The sequence below is a fragment of the Neomonachus schauinslandi genome, chromosome 4, assembly GCF_002201575.2.
Source record: "Neomonachus schauinslandi chromosome 4, ASM220157v2, whole genome shotgun sequence".
NCBI classification, from domain to species: domain Eukaryota; kingdom Metazoa; phylum Chordata; class Mammalia; order Carnivora; family Phocidae; genus Neomonachus; species Neomonachus schauinslandi.
Genome location: NC_058406.1, coordinates 100,077,458 through 100,094,388, shown reverse-complemented (window position 1 = coordinate 100,094,388; position 16,931 = coordinate 100,077,458). Strand labels below are relative to the sequence as shown.

Genomic DNA, 16,931 nt, shown 5'->3' with positions numbered 1-16,931 from the left:
TGTTATCTGCATTATCATCTTCAAGGACAAACACGAATTTCTCAGGGAACTGAACCGCGCTCAGCCCCTGCTCCTTGCTCCATCGGCTCATTCTCTGCCGCCACTGAGCCAGAGCTAGAAGGGGTCCTTCTCTAGCTGAATATATGCCCTGCAAGCAACCTGCTTCAGAGTCACCTTGGCAGCTTTTAAAAAATGCAAACGTCCAGCGAGTGCGTTGGCTGACTGAGTCATAAGAGCAAGCGCCTCCTGGGGTCCTGAGTTCCAACCCCATGTTGGGTGTAGAAATTACTAAAAAAAAAGATAAACTTAAAAAAATGCAAATTTTAAGACCCCCTTCCCTTGCATTACTAAATCAGAATCCCAGCGGGTAAGGCAGGGAATCTACATTGTAAACCTGCTCCCAAAGGTGACTGTTCTGAACAGTTCCACGGCAGAGCAAACTCTGATTTAATCCAGCTCGGTCTCTTTACACACAAGGAAAGTACAAAACAGGCACAAAAGAGGTGAAATGAGCTGGTCCAAGGTCACCCCCGCATTCAGGTGGCCAGACCTGGCGTGGAACGCGCCTCCCTCCCTAGTTAGCACCGCCGGAGGTAGGAAGAGCCTGGATATCGGTGGGTGGGCCACGAGCCCCCTGCTCGGGGCTGGAGCGCAGGGCTCCTGCACTCACCCGCTTGTAGATGTCATCCCGGCTGGCCTCATACTTCTGCTGCATGCGCTCCTCCAGGAAGTAGATGCGCAGCTTGAGGCTGAAGTTCTCCTTCTTCAGGTCATTGAGATGCTGGGACAGAGTGCGATATCCATTAGACATGGTGGGCAACCCATGGGGAGCAGCATGCCCAGTCGCCCCCTCACCCTAGGAACATAGTGCGGCTGCACCGTGGCATGAAGCGAGCCGCTGGGACGCTGCTGAGGCTATGGCGACATGACCCCGGTGGCTGGCGCTCTCTTGGGGACCTGGGACTGGGCTCACTGCTCTGGGTGTTGGAGCGCAGCGCACTTTCCTTTTTTACCTCTGGGAGATATTTGCGGAATTCCTGACAGAGGAACATGCTGCGTGAACTCAGACACAAGTGGTGTAACCCGACTCCAAGCCGGGACGGGCTGTCACCCTCCCCAAGCCTCGCAGGCCCAACTGTAGGCAGTTAACAGTTTCTTGGAAAAGAGAGAGAACTGGCCCCCCAGAAGCTTCCAGGAAATGGGGAACGGGACTACTTCAAGGTGCTGGTGGGCTTGCATAAAAGAGAAGAAAATGAAGGGCTGTATGTGTGAGTGGGCACTTAAGTCTCTGGTGGCCAATTTGCACAATAAAACCCAAAGGGGAGGGGGCGCCTGGCTGGCTCAGTCGGTAGAGCTTGCCACTCTTGGTCTCAGAATCCTGAGTTCCAGCCCCAGGCTGGGGATAGAGTTTACTTAAAAAAAATAAATAAATAAGCAAACAAACAAAAAACAAACCAAAGGAGTGTGGCCAGGAGCAAGAAATAGGTTGCTATAGGAAAGAGCACATGTCAAATACCCCCTTTCTGTCAGGTGCAGATCTTAAAGACCTATTAACAGGAGGGCTCTCCAATTTCCTTTGATGATCCAGAACTCACCTCTAATCAGTTCCTTCCCAGTTTTGCTCCCTGGACTTTTCAAGTCCAGAAGCAGTTAAATAAATAGTCTTTACCACCATGTGCCTCCCACCCCCATACACACCGGAGCCACCCCCGAAGAAAGAGTAAATCTAGTTCCGTGGAAATCTTTGCGAGCTATTACCAGCTAGACAAGCTCACAAAGAGGCAGGGTCAAAGGCTCCTTCCTCCAAGGGATGAGGGAAAGAAAGGGCTGGGGTGGGGGGGGGGAGGAGAGGAGGCGTCAGTCTGGAGCCCAGAGATTTCAGCCAGTCACTGGTTCTTAACTCTGGCACCTGCCAAGTGGAGCCAGGCACTCATCACCAGATCCTGCTCGCAAAGCAATTTAAGATCCTTGAATGACAGCTGCAACATCAGCAGGAAGTATTATTTATACCACATCACAAGGAACACTGAAGGTGACTAGGAGACCATCCCACAACACAGATATGAAACACAGGTTCTTAGTTCCAGTAATACCAGGTTGAAAAAACATTAATATTAACATCTAAAGTAAAAGGAAACTAGACCTTTACTTAAATCAAGTACTCACTTCTTCCCTAACCTACCTGTTCTTCAATCTTCTATCTTAATTCTTCATAATAATTCTAACCAACATCTCCTGTGTATCCACCGGGTAGTATGTTGGGCATGACAGATGCAAAGATGAAGATAGTCCCAACTCTCAAAGAGCTGGGTGGCTATACAGATGTAGGGATGTGTTTTCTACTAGAATCCTCCAAGCTTGTGTTACTCAAACTTTTTACATTTTTTTTTAAAGATTTTATTTATTTATTTGAGAGAGAGAATGAGATAGAGAGAGAAAGCATGAGAGGGGGGAGGGTCAGAGGGAGAAGCAGACTCCCTGCTGAGCAGGGAGCCCTATGTGGGACTCGATCCCGGGACTCCAGGATCATGACGTGAGCCGAAGGCAGTCGCTTAACCAACTGAGCCACCCAGGGGCCCAACTTTTTACATTTTATACAGCAGTCCGGTACACACACACACACACACACAGACATAACTGAAATAAAAGTTTCACAAAGTAATGTTACCATCACTATGTGTGATGGACTCTTGGTGATTTTCCATTCTATTTTTCTTCCTGGGAGTGACCCACTGAATTGATTTCATGACCCACTAAGACGTTTCATACTGAAGTTAAAAAAAACACTGCTTGTATGGGAACCCAGGAGAAAGAGTGATTCATTCTTCCTGGAAAGATGAGAAAAAAGCTTCACTAAGACTTGCACTGCCCTTTGAAAGACAGAAAACGTTTTAAAGTGGACTTAGGAGGTCATAATTAGAACTGAGCATTCTCTCAAATAGATTTGGATTGTACGTGGGCAACACATTTCTTACCATCAACTGTAACTTAAGATAAAATATTCCTTGTTTCTAAAAAAATGTACACATTTAAAATTCATTTAGCTCTTTTCATTAAATCTGTGCTCTTGGAATTAAAGAGTGTCGTTTAGGCTTAGAGAGAGCGAGGAAGAGGAAAGTCTAAATAAAAACTCAGAAGATCCTTTTCTGGTCTGAAAATAGCTTGTATTTGTTACTAAATAGTTGTATGACCTTGGAAATGCATTTCTCCAGAGGCCTAAGTGTCCTCATTTATAAAATGAGGTGGTTGGAAAGTAAGTGATTTTTAAGGCCCTTTTCTGGTCTAAGCTCCTAGAGGAAATAACCTACTTGTTATCTACTTATTATCTACCTTCTACCATTTTGCACAAGGGGAACCAAGCTGCCAGATTCCAGATTAGTGTTTAATCATGATTTCAATGTCTACTTAGATTCTTTTATCACAAAAGACAGCTTAATAAAAGTTCATGGAAAGTAAAATTGCATATGAATGCAGGGATTCTTACCCAACCTAGATATTTCTTTCTGTACATAAATGCCTGATTCGTCTTATGCCCAGTGATACCTTGCTTTTCTATCTCTCTGGCCCTTTTTCTGGGTTTTCTTGCCAGCTCCTTAAGGTAAGTGCTTAAACAATGGTTAGTTCTTCCCCCTTCTGATGTTTTTCTCTCCATACTTTCTCCCTCGAGATTTTATCCACTTTTAGGGCTATCACTGTGGCCTCCCAAACAACCCCAAACCTTCACCTGAGCCCTCTCCGCCAAGAGCTAACCTGACATACCCAGCTTTTTGCTAGATAGCTCAACTTGAATGTTCCATTCTCAAGGCAAACCTCATAGCAAAGACTTTTGCGACAGTCTGTCATGTCTGCCAGACTTCGCTCCAGCCATCTGTCCTCCATATTATAGGCAGAGTAATGTTTTCAAAACTCAAATCTTATCCTGACATCTCCCTTCCTTAAAACCCTTCACAGGCATCTCATCACTCTCAGAATAAAGGAAAACGCTATCACATCCCCTCAAGAAACAACCCCTCTTTTTTCAAGTCCTAGTTCCAATCCCACCCAAACAAAGCCTTCTCTGCTACCCCAGCCCAGAAAGATGTCTCCCTCTTTTGAACTCCTCAGGCAAATATCAACATTCAGCAAGCGTTCATCGTTCATCGGGTGCCTCATGATATTGCTTGTCTGTTGTCTGGAGGGGTTATTTACACCTCTTAGAGCTATTTAACTTTTCCTGTGTTTATGTCTCTCCAACTAATCTGCGAGCTGCCCAAGGAAAGGGTCAATGACTCACACATCTTTCTCTCTTCCTTCAGCTCCCACAACAGCCAGGAAGCCCTCCCCAGTGACATGCATCGCCCTGTGGAGTCACAGCTGGCTTACAATCACCTCCCCCACACTGGAGTGTTCTGAGGGCTGACAAGGCGTATTTGGTGTCTTGGCACACTCACTGCATAGTATTGAGGAAGCGATCCCTAAATATTTGTGGAATCAATGAGTAGGTAAGTATTCCATATATATTTCACTTTTTGCTGATCTGACTTGTTAGATAGGGGCTAGCTTGCTTATATTATTCTCACAATTTTCCAATAATATAGAAAAGTTTGTTTTAATAGCTCCAAAGAGATTACATTTGCTAGGATGGTTACTGTAGGAAAATTTCTAAGTTTATATGCCTATCTAGCCCTTTTTCTTGAACTCCAATATGTATCTAACTTCCTAGTAGAAATGTCCGCTTGAATATAGACCTGTCATACTTGTGGCATCTGAAACTGAACTCCTGAGTTTTCCCAGCACACATGTTCCTTCCCCAGTGGATCCCATTTCAATTGATAACAACTCAGTATTTGCAGTTGTTTGGGCCAAAATCTTCTGAGTTATTCTTGTCTCTTCTTTCTCACACACATCATCTCATCTGTCTGTAAATCTTATTATTTCTATTTTCTTCTTTTTTTTAAAAGATTTTATTTATTTATTTGAGAGAGACAGAAAGAGAGAGAGAGAGCACATGAGAGGGGGGAGGGTCAGAGGGAGAAGCAGACTGCCCACTGAGCAGGGAACCCAATGCGGGATTCGATCCTGGGACTCTAGGATCATGACCTGAGCTGAAGGCAGTCGCTTAACCAACTGAGCCACCCAGGCGCCCCTTATTTCTACTTTCTATAAAGAGAGAATCCATCTACTACCACTGCACTGGTATCTTGGCCACTCTGGCCCAAGATGCTATGACTGAATGCTCCCCTAAATTACTGGACTAGCCCCGATAACTGGTCTCCCTGCTCCCACCCTTGCTCCCCTATAGTGTATTCTTAGCACGGAAGCCACAGGGACCCTTTAAAATAGGTCAGATTACTCCTCTGCTGGAAACCCCCACTGGTTTTCCATCAAGTTTAGAGTGAAATGCTAAGTCATTTCATTAGCCCATTAAGGCCCAAGGCCCTAATCTAGAACCCAGCTCCTCATCCTGTCTTTTCCATTTTTCCTACTACTCTCTCCCTACACACTTTGCTCCAGCCATATGTTTCCCTTTGCTCCTTCTTTTTTTTTTTTTTTAAGATTTTATTTATTTGACACAGAGAGAGAGACATAGCAAGAGAGGGAACACAAGCCGGGGGAGTGGGAGAGGGAGAAGCAGGCTTCCCGCTGAGCAGGGAGCCCGATGCGGGGCTCTATCCCAGGACCTGGAATCATGACCTGAGCCGAAGGCAGACGCTTAACGACTGAGCCACCCAGGCACCCCTCCCTTTGCTCCTTCTCAAAAACAGCCAGCTCCTTCCCTCCTCGGGGTCTTGGGGCTTGTTGATCCTTCTGTATGGTATGCTCCTTCTCTAGATATCTGCAGATTCTCTTCCTCACCTTCATTAGGTCTTTGATCAGATGTCACTTCCTCAAGGAAGAGACCACCTTATTTAAAAGTGTAACTCTCCCTAGACTTCACCCCAGTAATCCCTTCATTGTTTTTTTTTAATCCATACATTTTCATTATTTAAAATATTATATTTCCTTGTTTATTTTGTTTCTTATCTGTCTCTGCCCACTAGCATGTGAACCCCATAAGAAAGGCAGGATTTTTTCCTATTTTGTTCACTGCTATATCACTAGTACCAAGAATGGAGCTTGGGATACAATAGGTGCTCAATAAATATTTGTTGAACAAAAGAAATGATGAATAAGGGCACCTGGGTGGCTCAGTTGGTTGTGTCCGACTCTTGATTTTGGCTCAGGTCCTGATCTCAGAGATGTGGGATTGAGCTTTGCACTCAGTGTGGAGTATGCTTGCCCTTCTCCCTCCCTCTGCTTGTGCTCTCTCCCTCTCTAAAATAAATAAATAAAATCTTTAAAAAAAGAATTGATGAACAATTAATCCACTGACTTTGACCTCTCTGGATTTAATTCTTTTTCTTTTTTAAAGATTTTATTTATTTATTTGAGTGAGAGAGAAAGAGGGCGCCCCCCCACTCCCCCACCCTCCCCACCCCCGCAACCCGGGCTCACTCTCACCATCCTGAGATCATGACCTGAGCTGAAACCAGATGCTTAACCTACTGAGCCACCCAGGGTTCTCTCTGGATTTAATTCTAATGGAACTCAATCTGTATACAAGATTACACAGGTGTTTCAGGGTAAGGAATTTATCTAAAGGCATCCTTCCCTATAAAATGTTATTTTTTTAAAGATTTATTTGTTTATTTATCTAACAGAGATAGAGAGCACAAGTAGGCAGAGCGGAAGGCAGAGGCAGAGGGAGAAGCAGGCTCCCCGCTGAGCAGGGAGCCTGACTCAAGGGCTCCATTCCCAGGACCCTGAGATCATGACCTGAGCTGAAGGCAGACACTTAACTGCCTCAGCCACCCAGGTACCCCTAAAATGTTATTTTTGTAATTAAAATAAACTTTTCTAACAAACTAACTTCAACATACAAGACAGAATCTGAACTTTGAACAAGAGTTCTGAGCAAATGGGGAATGACACATTACTACCAAAGGACAATATGAACTGTACAAATAGTAAAACGATAGAAAATAGGAAAGAGAGACTATCAGAGAAGGTTCCACAGAGAACTGGCGTTTCAGCTCTCCTGAAAGGATGAATCAGGTTTGGCTAGGTTCCGGGGAGAACACAGGGCAATCCAGGCAGGTAGAACAGAAGCAAAAGTGCAGAGGGCCAACTAGACTAAAACAAAGAGCCCATAATGTCACATAATGGGGAGACAGAGGATGGGAAGTACACAACCATTTTTTTTTTTAAAGATTTTATTTATTTATTTGAGAGAGAGAGAATGAGAGACAGAGAGCAAGAGAGGGAAGAGGGTCAGAGGGAGAAGCAGACCCCCCGCTGAGCAGGGAGCCCGATGCGGGACTCGATCCCGGGACTCCAGGATCATGACCTGAGCCGAAGGCAGTCGCTCAACCAACTGAGCCACCCAGGCGCCCAGTACACAACCATTTTTGAAAGACCTTTTTTTTTTTTTTTAAGATTTTATATATTTATTTGACAGAGAGAGAGAGCACAAGCAGGGGGAGCAGCAGGCGGAGGGAGAAGAAGCAGGCTCCCCACCAAGCAGGGAGCCTGATGTGGGGCTCGATGTGGGGCTTCATGCAGGGCTCGATCCCAGGACTCTTACCGACACATCCAGGCACCCCCGTTTAAGTCAGGGTGAGGAGCCTGAATTTGTTCCTCCAGGCAGATACTGGCTCTCGATTTGCACCAGTGAAGAAAAGGGCAACGGAGGAGGGCCAGGAGCTGCTTACTAGGAAGACTGGTTGTTTGGTTTGTTGTTTCTGTTTTGTTTTACTTGTTCGCCTCTTGTAGCTTTAACAAACAGAAGTGCACATATCTGAGCTGCGCGCTAGACCTACTCTATCCAGCCTCTTGCGGGCAGGTCCCAGGTCTGTATGTTTTTATAAACTCTGCATTGCTGGGAAAATAAAGAGACACTGCAGGTTCTTGAGCAAGCGACAGCACGTCTGTCTTTGTTCTCCCTTTGTTACATAGAACATCGAAAATCTTTACTCTTCTCTCAAAATACTTTTTTCAAACATTAATGGCTCTCCCCCTGTTCTTTTTTTAATCTCTTCTTCCCATCGCTTCTTAATGTGTTAGTTCACACTGGAAATAAGACTTTGATAAGGACTCAATCAATGCTAACAATAGTAGGAGGATTACAAGCCAGTTGTTGTATGTCATGCCCCTTTAACATAACCAACTGGCAGGTCGGCCTTTAAAAAAAACTCAGCTTCACATTTGCTTAATCATACTCAGACCCCCCAGATTGCTCTTATAATGGAAATGGTTGAAAACATATTAATGTCTCACCAATCTCTCTCCTAAAAATAAAGGTCCACTCCACCAAAAATGATTATCTTCATTGACATTCTTTTTTTTTTTTTTAAAGATTTTTATTTATTTATTTGACAGAGAGAGAGATAGCGAGAGCAGGAACACAAGCAGGGGGAGTGGGAGAGGGAGAAGCAGGCTTCCTGCCGAGCAGGGAGCCCGATGCGGGACTCGATCCCAGGACCCCAGGATCATGACCTGAGCCGAAGGCAGACGCTTAACGACTGAGCCACCCAGGCGCCCTTCATTGACATTCTTTTCAAATATAATACTTCTGCAACTTAAACTCTGTTAACTCGGTATCTATGATAATTCATATCTACATTTCATGAAAATAAAATTATTCTTAAGTAACTTAATACGGTAAACAGAGGAGCAGGAGTAGTGTTTTCAGTAATCCTGGACACTTTACCCATTTATAAATAGGCACTAAATATTATCACTATTATGCATATTTATCCAGGTGGGATAGCATGACGTTATGGAAAGAGCAATAGCTTTTGAACTAAAGAGATCTAGGTTCAAATCCCAGCTCTGCTATTTCCTAATTGTGTAACTTTGGGAAAGATACTTAATAGTAATTAAGCCAGGAGACTGGGATCTGGGTAGGCTGCTAAGAGGGTTGCAATTATATTTGTTTTTTAATCTGACACAAATAGAGTAAAAATAGTGTTTGTTAAAAATTTAGATATGAGGGGGGGGCGCGCCTGGATGGCTCAGTCAGTTAAGCTTCCAACTTTTGGTTTCGACTCAGGTCATGATCTCATGGGTGGTGAGATGGGGCTCTGTACTCAGTGGGGAGTCTGCCCCTTCCCCCACTCTCTCTGCCCCTTCCCCCACTCACGCTCTCCCTTTCTCTGTCTAAAATAAGTAAATGAGGGCGCCTGGGTGGCTCAGTTGGTTAAGCGACTGCCTTCGGCTCAGGTCATGATCCTGGAGTCCCGGGATCGAGTCCCGCATCGGGCTCCCTGCTCGGCAGGGAGTCTGCTTCTCCCTCTGACCCTCCCCCCTCTCATGTGCTTGCTCTCTCTCATTCTCTCTCTCTCAAACAAATAAATAAAATCTTTAAAAAAAAAAAATAAAATAAAATAAGTAAATGAGTCTTAAAAAAAATTTTAGATATTATGTACATGGACAAGTATTTTATTGTCCTTTGTATGTTCGTGTTGTTTGTGAAATAGGTCATAATTTTTAAAAACTATTTCAAAGAGACTGAAACTAGGAAGTACAGGGAGGCAGCTCTGAATTAGACAGGAGGATAAATTCTCTAGTAGAGTTGGATGTAATGAACTCATTGCCACACTCCATCCATCCATTCATTCATCAAATACTTACTGACCACTTACATTATGAGGGACAGTATATTTCCCGTCACAAGAAGGACACCACTGAAACTAAAGGACTACTTGTCAAGGATTTTGTTAAAAGTCTTCACACATTGGCTAGGAGTGAGCTCTAGAGGACTTTAAGGATCCTTACTTATCCTGAAACTCCACGTATGAAGCATATTTTCTCACAGAAACAATACTACCAAAGGTAGCACTAGTGAGAAAGCTATAACTTTTTGAAGAAATCTCAGAACACGCCACTAGCTCTCTGATAGTAGAGCCGTAAAAGGTGGTGGGAGTCGACCTCTTCTGACAGAGCTCTGGCTGCCTTCACAGGAAGGTGGGGAGGAGAGTAATGAGCATGAAGGGCATCATATTTCCAAGACAAAAGCAGCAACGATGACTGGGACCCAAGGATGATCCCCAATAGATGATTTAACCTATAACTTTTCTAACTGTCATATTTTCCAAGACAGCACTATGGGAGGGGCATACAAATAATTGGAGACTATTTCCCGTTTTATAACATCCAGTGGAATCCAGTCCAGAAGCCTAACTTGTTTTGCGTTGGAGGATAGGGGTAGACAGGAAGAGATGGGGCGGGGAGAAGGAGAAGGATGGGTTTTTTCACACATAAATATTTTATTTGAAAGACATCTATGTGCCTGGGCATTCCTATGTTTTCCTGATAAAATCTAAGCTGAAGAAATACAAAAGTTTAATTCCTGGCTGTTTTCAATGACTTAGACTGAATTACAAAATTAATTGGATATAATTATGCTGTCTTCACAATGACAATCACCTGCATAGAATCTAACAATGTACAAAGGACTTCCATGTATATTATTTCATTTTATCTTGTGAAGAAGTAAGCAGATTAGATACTGTTATCTCCATTACTATCCAGGACAGTGAAACATCAAGAAGTTAGCTGCCTTGCTCGTTGAGAAAGTAGAGAAGCACAGACTAACGCTTCCAACAGTCTGACCCCTATTGTATACTGACCAGGGCCTTAATCATGACATTAGATGACCCCTGTGAATTTGAGAGTCCCTGTGACTGATAAAGTACTTCCACTTCTACCTCACATCCCTGCATTTTTTTAAAAAGTATCTCTCACTGTAAATAATCTTCCTCGTGACCCCGGAGGATCTGACCACCTGAACCTATATAAAACATAGTTTTCCCCATTTCCAAGATGAACCTCAAAAGGTTAAACAGAGTCACCATATGACCCAGCAATTCTACTCCTCATTATATACATCAGAAAATTGAAAGCGTGTGTCCACACAAAGTCTTGCATATGAATGTTAATAAAAGCATTATTAGTAAGAGCCAAAAAAATAGAAACATCTCAAATCTCCATCAGCTGATGAATGGAAAGAAAGTTGAGTATAACCACACAAGGGAATATTTTTCAGCCATAAAAAGGATGAAATAGTGATACCTCGTACAACATGGATGAACTTTGAAAACATTATACTAATGTGAAAGAAGCCAGGCACAAAAAGTCACATGTTGTATGATTCTTTATATGAAATGTTTGAGAAAGGCAAATACACAGAGACAGAGAGTGGATGAATGGTTTCCAGGGGTTGGAGAGAGAGGGAATGGGGAGTGACTGCTAATAGGTATGAGGTTTTTTGTGGGGGGAGATGAAAATGTTGTTTAACTAGGTAATGGTAATTGTTGCCCAACTCAGTGAATATACTAAAATCATGGAATTGTACACTTTAAAAGGGTGAATTTCATTGAGTGCAAATTAAATTTCAATAAAGCTATTACTTAAAAAAGAAGAAGAAAGAAACCCAAGCTGGGAGAGGTAAATTGCTCAGTCCTTTGCCTTTTACAGAGGATTTTTTTTAAGATTTTTTATTTATTTATTTGAGAGAGAGAGAGAGAGAGCACGAGTGGGAGGAGGGGCAGAGGGAGAAACAGACTCCCCGCTGAGCCAGGAGCTCAGATTCTCCGAGAGTCTCGATGGCAGACACTTAACCGACTGAGCTACCCAGGCGCCATACAAAGGATTTTTTTTTTTTAAAGATTTTATTTATTTATTTGAGACAGAGAGAATGAGAGAGACAGAGAGCACATGAGAGGGGGAAGGGTCAGAGGGAGAAGCAGGCTCCCTGCCGAGCAGGGAGCCCGATGCGGGACTCGATTCCGGGACTCCAGGATCATGACCTGAGCCGAAGGCAGTCGCTTAACCAACTGAGCCACCCAGGCGCCCCCATACAAAGGATTTTTAATGATCGAGATTCAAAGTTCAATTCACTTCAACTCAGTTAAAAGCAAATGGTTTAGAACTGATCATTTCTAAGTGTTATGTATATTAATCCTTCTTAGATTATGGGGCCCTAACATGAAGGCTTGAGGAAGTATCCTCTCTAGCACTCACTATCAAAAACTCATGGATTCCCATGTCTTACCAAGTTAAAGTTTTGTTATAACCCTTAGATAAAACAGAAAACATATAATCCACTTTGTATTTTGACACAGGAAAAACATACTCTTTAGGCTATCCTGAAGAACATGCATAACTTTTGCACACCATTTTAACAAGGAAAATGCCAATCAAAGTCAATCAAAGTAGTTTTCCACTCATCAGCTTTCACTTTCATTTCCACACGGGGTTTCTGCCCAGTCTACCAGAAGTTAACTATTGATGCCTGCCTCAGAGAGCAGACTGCAAATGCTACAGAGACCTGGCTTTTTTTCTTTTTTCTTTTGGGTTCCACAAAAACCAAATCTTTCTTCTCAAACTCTGTTTCTAAAATTTCAACTAATTCCTGAAGTTTGCGGTCTTTTAAATGCTAAAATATTAATAATATCATTCCATTTTCTCCCCTAAAATTCAGAAGCATACTGAGACCCATTATCTAAACAGCCTTTTCTTGATATAACTGACCGGATGGCAAGAGAGCTAACAACAGAGTTACTACATCAGGTTGATAAATAAACCCTATCTTTGGCAAGAGCATCATGTGGATAAAGGACAGGGATTCAGATGATGTTCCTGCTGTCTTCCCCCACCATAGATACACACCCACACCACCCCCGATCCTAGAATAACAAGGTGTCATGGTCACCATCACATTAGAGCACTGTGAACTACATAAAACCAAAATAAAATGAATAACAACTCCCCTGGACACCAAAAATAAACGGGCCAGCCAGAAATAGTGCTGTCAGAGACACTGAAATGAGCTCCATGGCAGAAAGGACAGCTGAAGTGCACTGATACTGGGAGATCCCAAGGACTCCTGGGCTCCAGACTCGCTTCTCCATCCATTTGGCCCAACCAACACCAGCAGGCCTTGGTGTTTTGTTCACAACTGGTTCAACCCAGACAGATTATTTGCTGAGCTTCTAGGATTCAGGGGGTGACATATCAGTTTATGGCCTCAATTATTTTTCTAGCTTTTCAATAATCCTTTCTCCAACCTTCTCTAGGAAAGAAGGTGATTTCAAAGGCACAAGTAAGACTTTCTCTAGGCATAAGAGCTAAGAGTTCACAGTGATACCATAAATGATCATGGCTACAACAAGAAGGCTTTGACCATGATGGGGGGGGGGGGGGAGGAGACACAGCCAACTTGAACCTCAATCAACACCCTAGTGCTCCAGCCATGACAAAAAGCCTATTTGTGAACTCACTATGCTCTCTGCTGCCTCCAGGACTTTTCATGGGTGGCAGCATTAGCCTGGAATGTCATTGTTCTTCACCTCCCACTCAGCTCTGACTTGACTATCTCCAACTTGCCCTTGGGACTTGACTTAGATATTACCTAGTAAAGAAAGCCTATCTGACCCAAAGCCTGGGTGAGGGCCCCTCCCAAGTGCTTCCACAGCATATTGGGGACCCCTCTTATTATTGGAATTGTCTGTTTGACTGTCTTGCCAGTTAGAGTCAGAATTTTTCAAGAACAGGAAGGATCTCCTTATTTTTTTTTCCCAAAAATAAAAATCTTCTTACTGGCTTTTGTTGCTGTTTTAATAATCATACAAGTACTACACCTGCATACTCTAGTTTCTCCCTTTCTCAAAGGATGGCATCACCTAGAAGTTGCTCAAGCAAGAAAGCCTGGCCTCATTCATTCATCCAAAACACAACAAAAAAGAAAGGGGTTTCCCACTCTGTACCAGGTTCTACACTAATCACTATATCTAGTAATGAATGAGACAAACCCTGTCCCTGCTATCATGGAGCTCAGATTCTAAAGAGAAGACAGACCTTGAACAAAGAACTCATATTGTTAAAGGGAAAAGTGCAAGGCACTTGGAAGTTTACAAGAGTGGCAGCCTAGCTGAGATAGGAATGGAGAGATGCATTGGTGGGAGGTCATCTTCGGGCTTCTTCTCCCTTCCTGGCTCTGCATCCAATCAACAGCGTAGCCCTGTCACCTCCGCTTCTGAACTCTCCTTCTCTCTTTCATCTGTCCATCTCTTCCACTCCTACACTGTCAGCACCACCAGCCGTTGCCCAGAATCCTGCCACAGCCTCCTGACTGCCCTCTCTGCCTTAGACTTCCCTCCTCCAACCCAGAGTCCGTGCAGAAGCCAAAGGGAATTTTCTAAAAGGAAAATCTGATCATGTCACCTCCCTGTTCACAAACTTTTGGCAGTTCCCCCACTGAGCTCCGTTAACATTTAAAAGCTTTTACACAATTTGCAAGGCCTTGCATCCTGGCTTCTCTCAGTCTTTCCCCACTCTTTAAAATTATTTATTTATTTGTCAGAGAGAGAGAGAGAGAGAGAGAGAGTGCACACAAGCAGGGGGAGCAGCAGACAGAGGGAGAAGCAGACTCCCCACTGAGCAAGGAGCCTGATACGGGACCAATCCAAGGACACTGGAATCATGACCTGAGCAAAAGGCAGACGCTTAACTGATTAAGCCACCCCCCCCCTTTTTTAAATTATTTATTTATTTGTCAGAGAGAGTGTCTTTCTCCAGTCTTGAAATTTCTCTGCACTCCTTACACCCACTCACTAAGGTATATTAACTTAGTGAGGTTTTTGCTCAGCTGAATCAGGGCACCTGGCTGGCTCAGTCGGTAGAACATGTCTCTTGACCTCAGTGTGAGTTCGAGCCCCACATTGGGTGTAGAGATTACTTAAAAATAAAATCTTTAAAAAACAAAAGAAAGGGCGCCTGGGTCCCTCTCCCTCTGTCTGCCACTCCCTCTGATTGTGCTCTGTCCAATAAGTAAATAAATCTTAAAAAAGAAAAAGAGGGGCACCTGGGTGGCTCAGTTGATTAAGCCTCCAACTCTTGATTTCGGCTCGGGTCATGATCTCAGGGTCATGAGATGGAGCCCTCCAGGGGGCTCCACGCTGGGCGTGGAGGCTGCTTAAGATTCTTTCTTTCCCTTTCCCACCGCCCCTCCCCCCTCCAGTTCAAGGGCTTGGGCACTCTCGGGCTCTTTCCGTCTTTCTCAAGTAAATAAATAAATAATGGGAAAAAAATATTCTGTGCTTATGATCCCTCAAAGTTTAGAATTGCCCCTGCCTTTACTTGTTCATCTAACAACTTTTTGAATGTCTCAAGACACCAGTGAAAACAAAACCAGTATGCTTGGGGCACTGTGGTTTGGTGAGCATAGATGTCGTTTTTTCTTTCCTTTTCTATTTTTTTTTTTTTTTTGATGAGAGTGCACTTCACCGGGAGCATTCCTTTCCCAAGGCCGTAAGGACAGAGAAACACTGGAGAGGCTCTGGGAATGGTGGACCTAAAGGCAGCAGTGACAAGGCCCAGATTCACCTCATCTAGAATAGGAATCCGACTGTGATAACTTGGATCTCCATAAAGGTAGAAAAAAACCCTTTCAGGGCTTTTTTTTTTCTCACCTCCCTCCCCACAGACTTCAAGATCCAAGTGGAAAAATTTGCCAGCATGGGTGGGGCCTCAACAGGCTGAATCACTGTGGTTGTGTTGAGACTGCCCGAGAAAGCAAACACTGCAGCTGGTTTTGCTGGCCTTTTCGTGTTAAAGATGACATTATTAGAAAATGGGTAAACAGGAGAGGGCAGTGGAGGCCCTCTCTAGAACTTGCAGCCACGGACCTCCACCCCTTAGGGATTTTGTGTAGGATCTGCCATTTTGATCCTATCTATAAAACCAAACTGTAAACATTCCACCAATGTAACCTCTCCTTCTCTGAATGGTCCTTTCATTTCCCAAGGACGTTGAGAATCACTGGAGTCATCCTGGCTGCCACTTTATGCCTGCACAGCTTTACACAAGTTATTTGAAGCTTGGTCTCCTCACAGGCCTAATGGATATAATAATACCTATCTCATCAGTTAGGAAAATGAACTGAAAAACAGCTAAAATAAAATGTTAAGCATCTAAAAAGGTGCCTAGTATATAATAAACACTGGATAAATATTATTTATTATTATTAGCTACTATTATGATCTTAATAAGTCCAGTCAGATATTAGAAAAGGTCTTTTACTTTACATTTACAATTTTATCATCCCAGTTTAGGTGAAAATTGTCTTCTTTTAAACTCATCATTAAAAACAAGCCTACTTTTCTTGACTTTTCAGTTCCCTATCCTAACCAATCAATTAATACACAATTATCCTCCTTAGAACTAGGCAATTTACTGTGAATACATCCAGTGACTACTGAGTGGAGGCTGGGGGAAGCACAAATTCACTAGAATTGGCTGGAGGAAAATAGGGCAGGGGAAATCCAAATCTAAATCCAACAAGTTTAGTTTAGGTGATGAGCATTTACTGAGCACTTACTACATACTGGCATTATACTAAATGCTAGAAAGTAGAAAAGCATGAACAAGAGGTGTTGTCTGCCTTTGAGGAGCTTATAGTCAGGGTCATGTTTTGAGATTGGAGAATCAGGGAAGGCACCCTTCCCTCCCACCTCCCCCCCCAAAAAAGGAAATGGTGCTTGAGCTGCAACTTGAAGGATGAGTAGGTTGGCAGGTAGGGAATAGGAGAGAAAAGGTATTCTAGGTAGAGGGGACCACCAGAACAAAAACTCAGAAGGATGAAACAGCTTCAACTTGCAAGCAGTTCAGAATTAATGGAGCAAAAAGCATGTGATGGAAACTATTGGGAAATAAAGGAAATTTACAGTACACTTAGAGAAGACAGCACCACACTCCACTCAGCTAAGTAGGAGGCATTAATGGTTCCAGTCCCGACACCACCATACTTTTACCAGGGGAGTCCCCCAGCCTAGAAAGGACTCACTCTTTTAGGTCACAAAAATAAGGAGTTTTTCAGGCTCACATTAGGGGACATTGGGTTAGTTCCTTTG

General features: G+C 43.4%; 1 protein-coding gene across 14 annotated transcripts in view; it reads right to left on the bottom strand.

Moving 5' to 3' along the window:
* Window positions 1-16,931, bottom strand: part of PDE4DIPP2 (phosphodiesterase 4D interacting protein) — a 207,246-nt gene that overhangs the window by 132,165 nt on the left and 58,150 nt on the right. For 8 of the 14 annotated variants that reach the window (XM_021690137.2, XM_044914600.1, XM_044914601.1 and 5 more), the window contains exon 4: window positions 671-781. The exons of 3 other annotated variants lie outside the window; for them this stretch is intronic. In XM_021690137.2, coding sequence (XP_021545812.2) covers window positions 671-781 — 111 coding nt within the window. Of the gene's footprint in view, window positions 1-670; window positions 812-1,013; window positions 1,053-16,931 lie in introns of those variants that run through there. 3 more of the 14 variants (XM_044914610.1, XM_021690136.2, XM_021690138.1) reach the window with 2 other exon arrangements.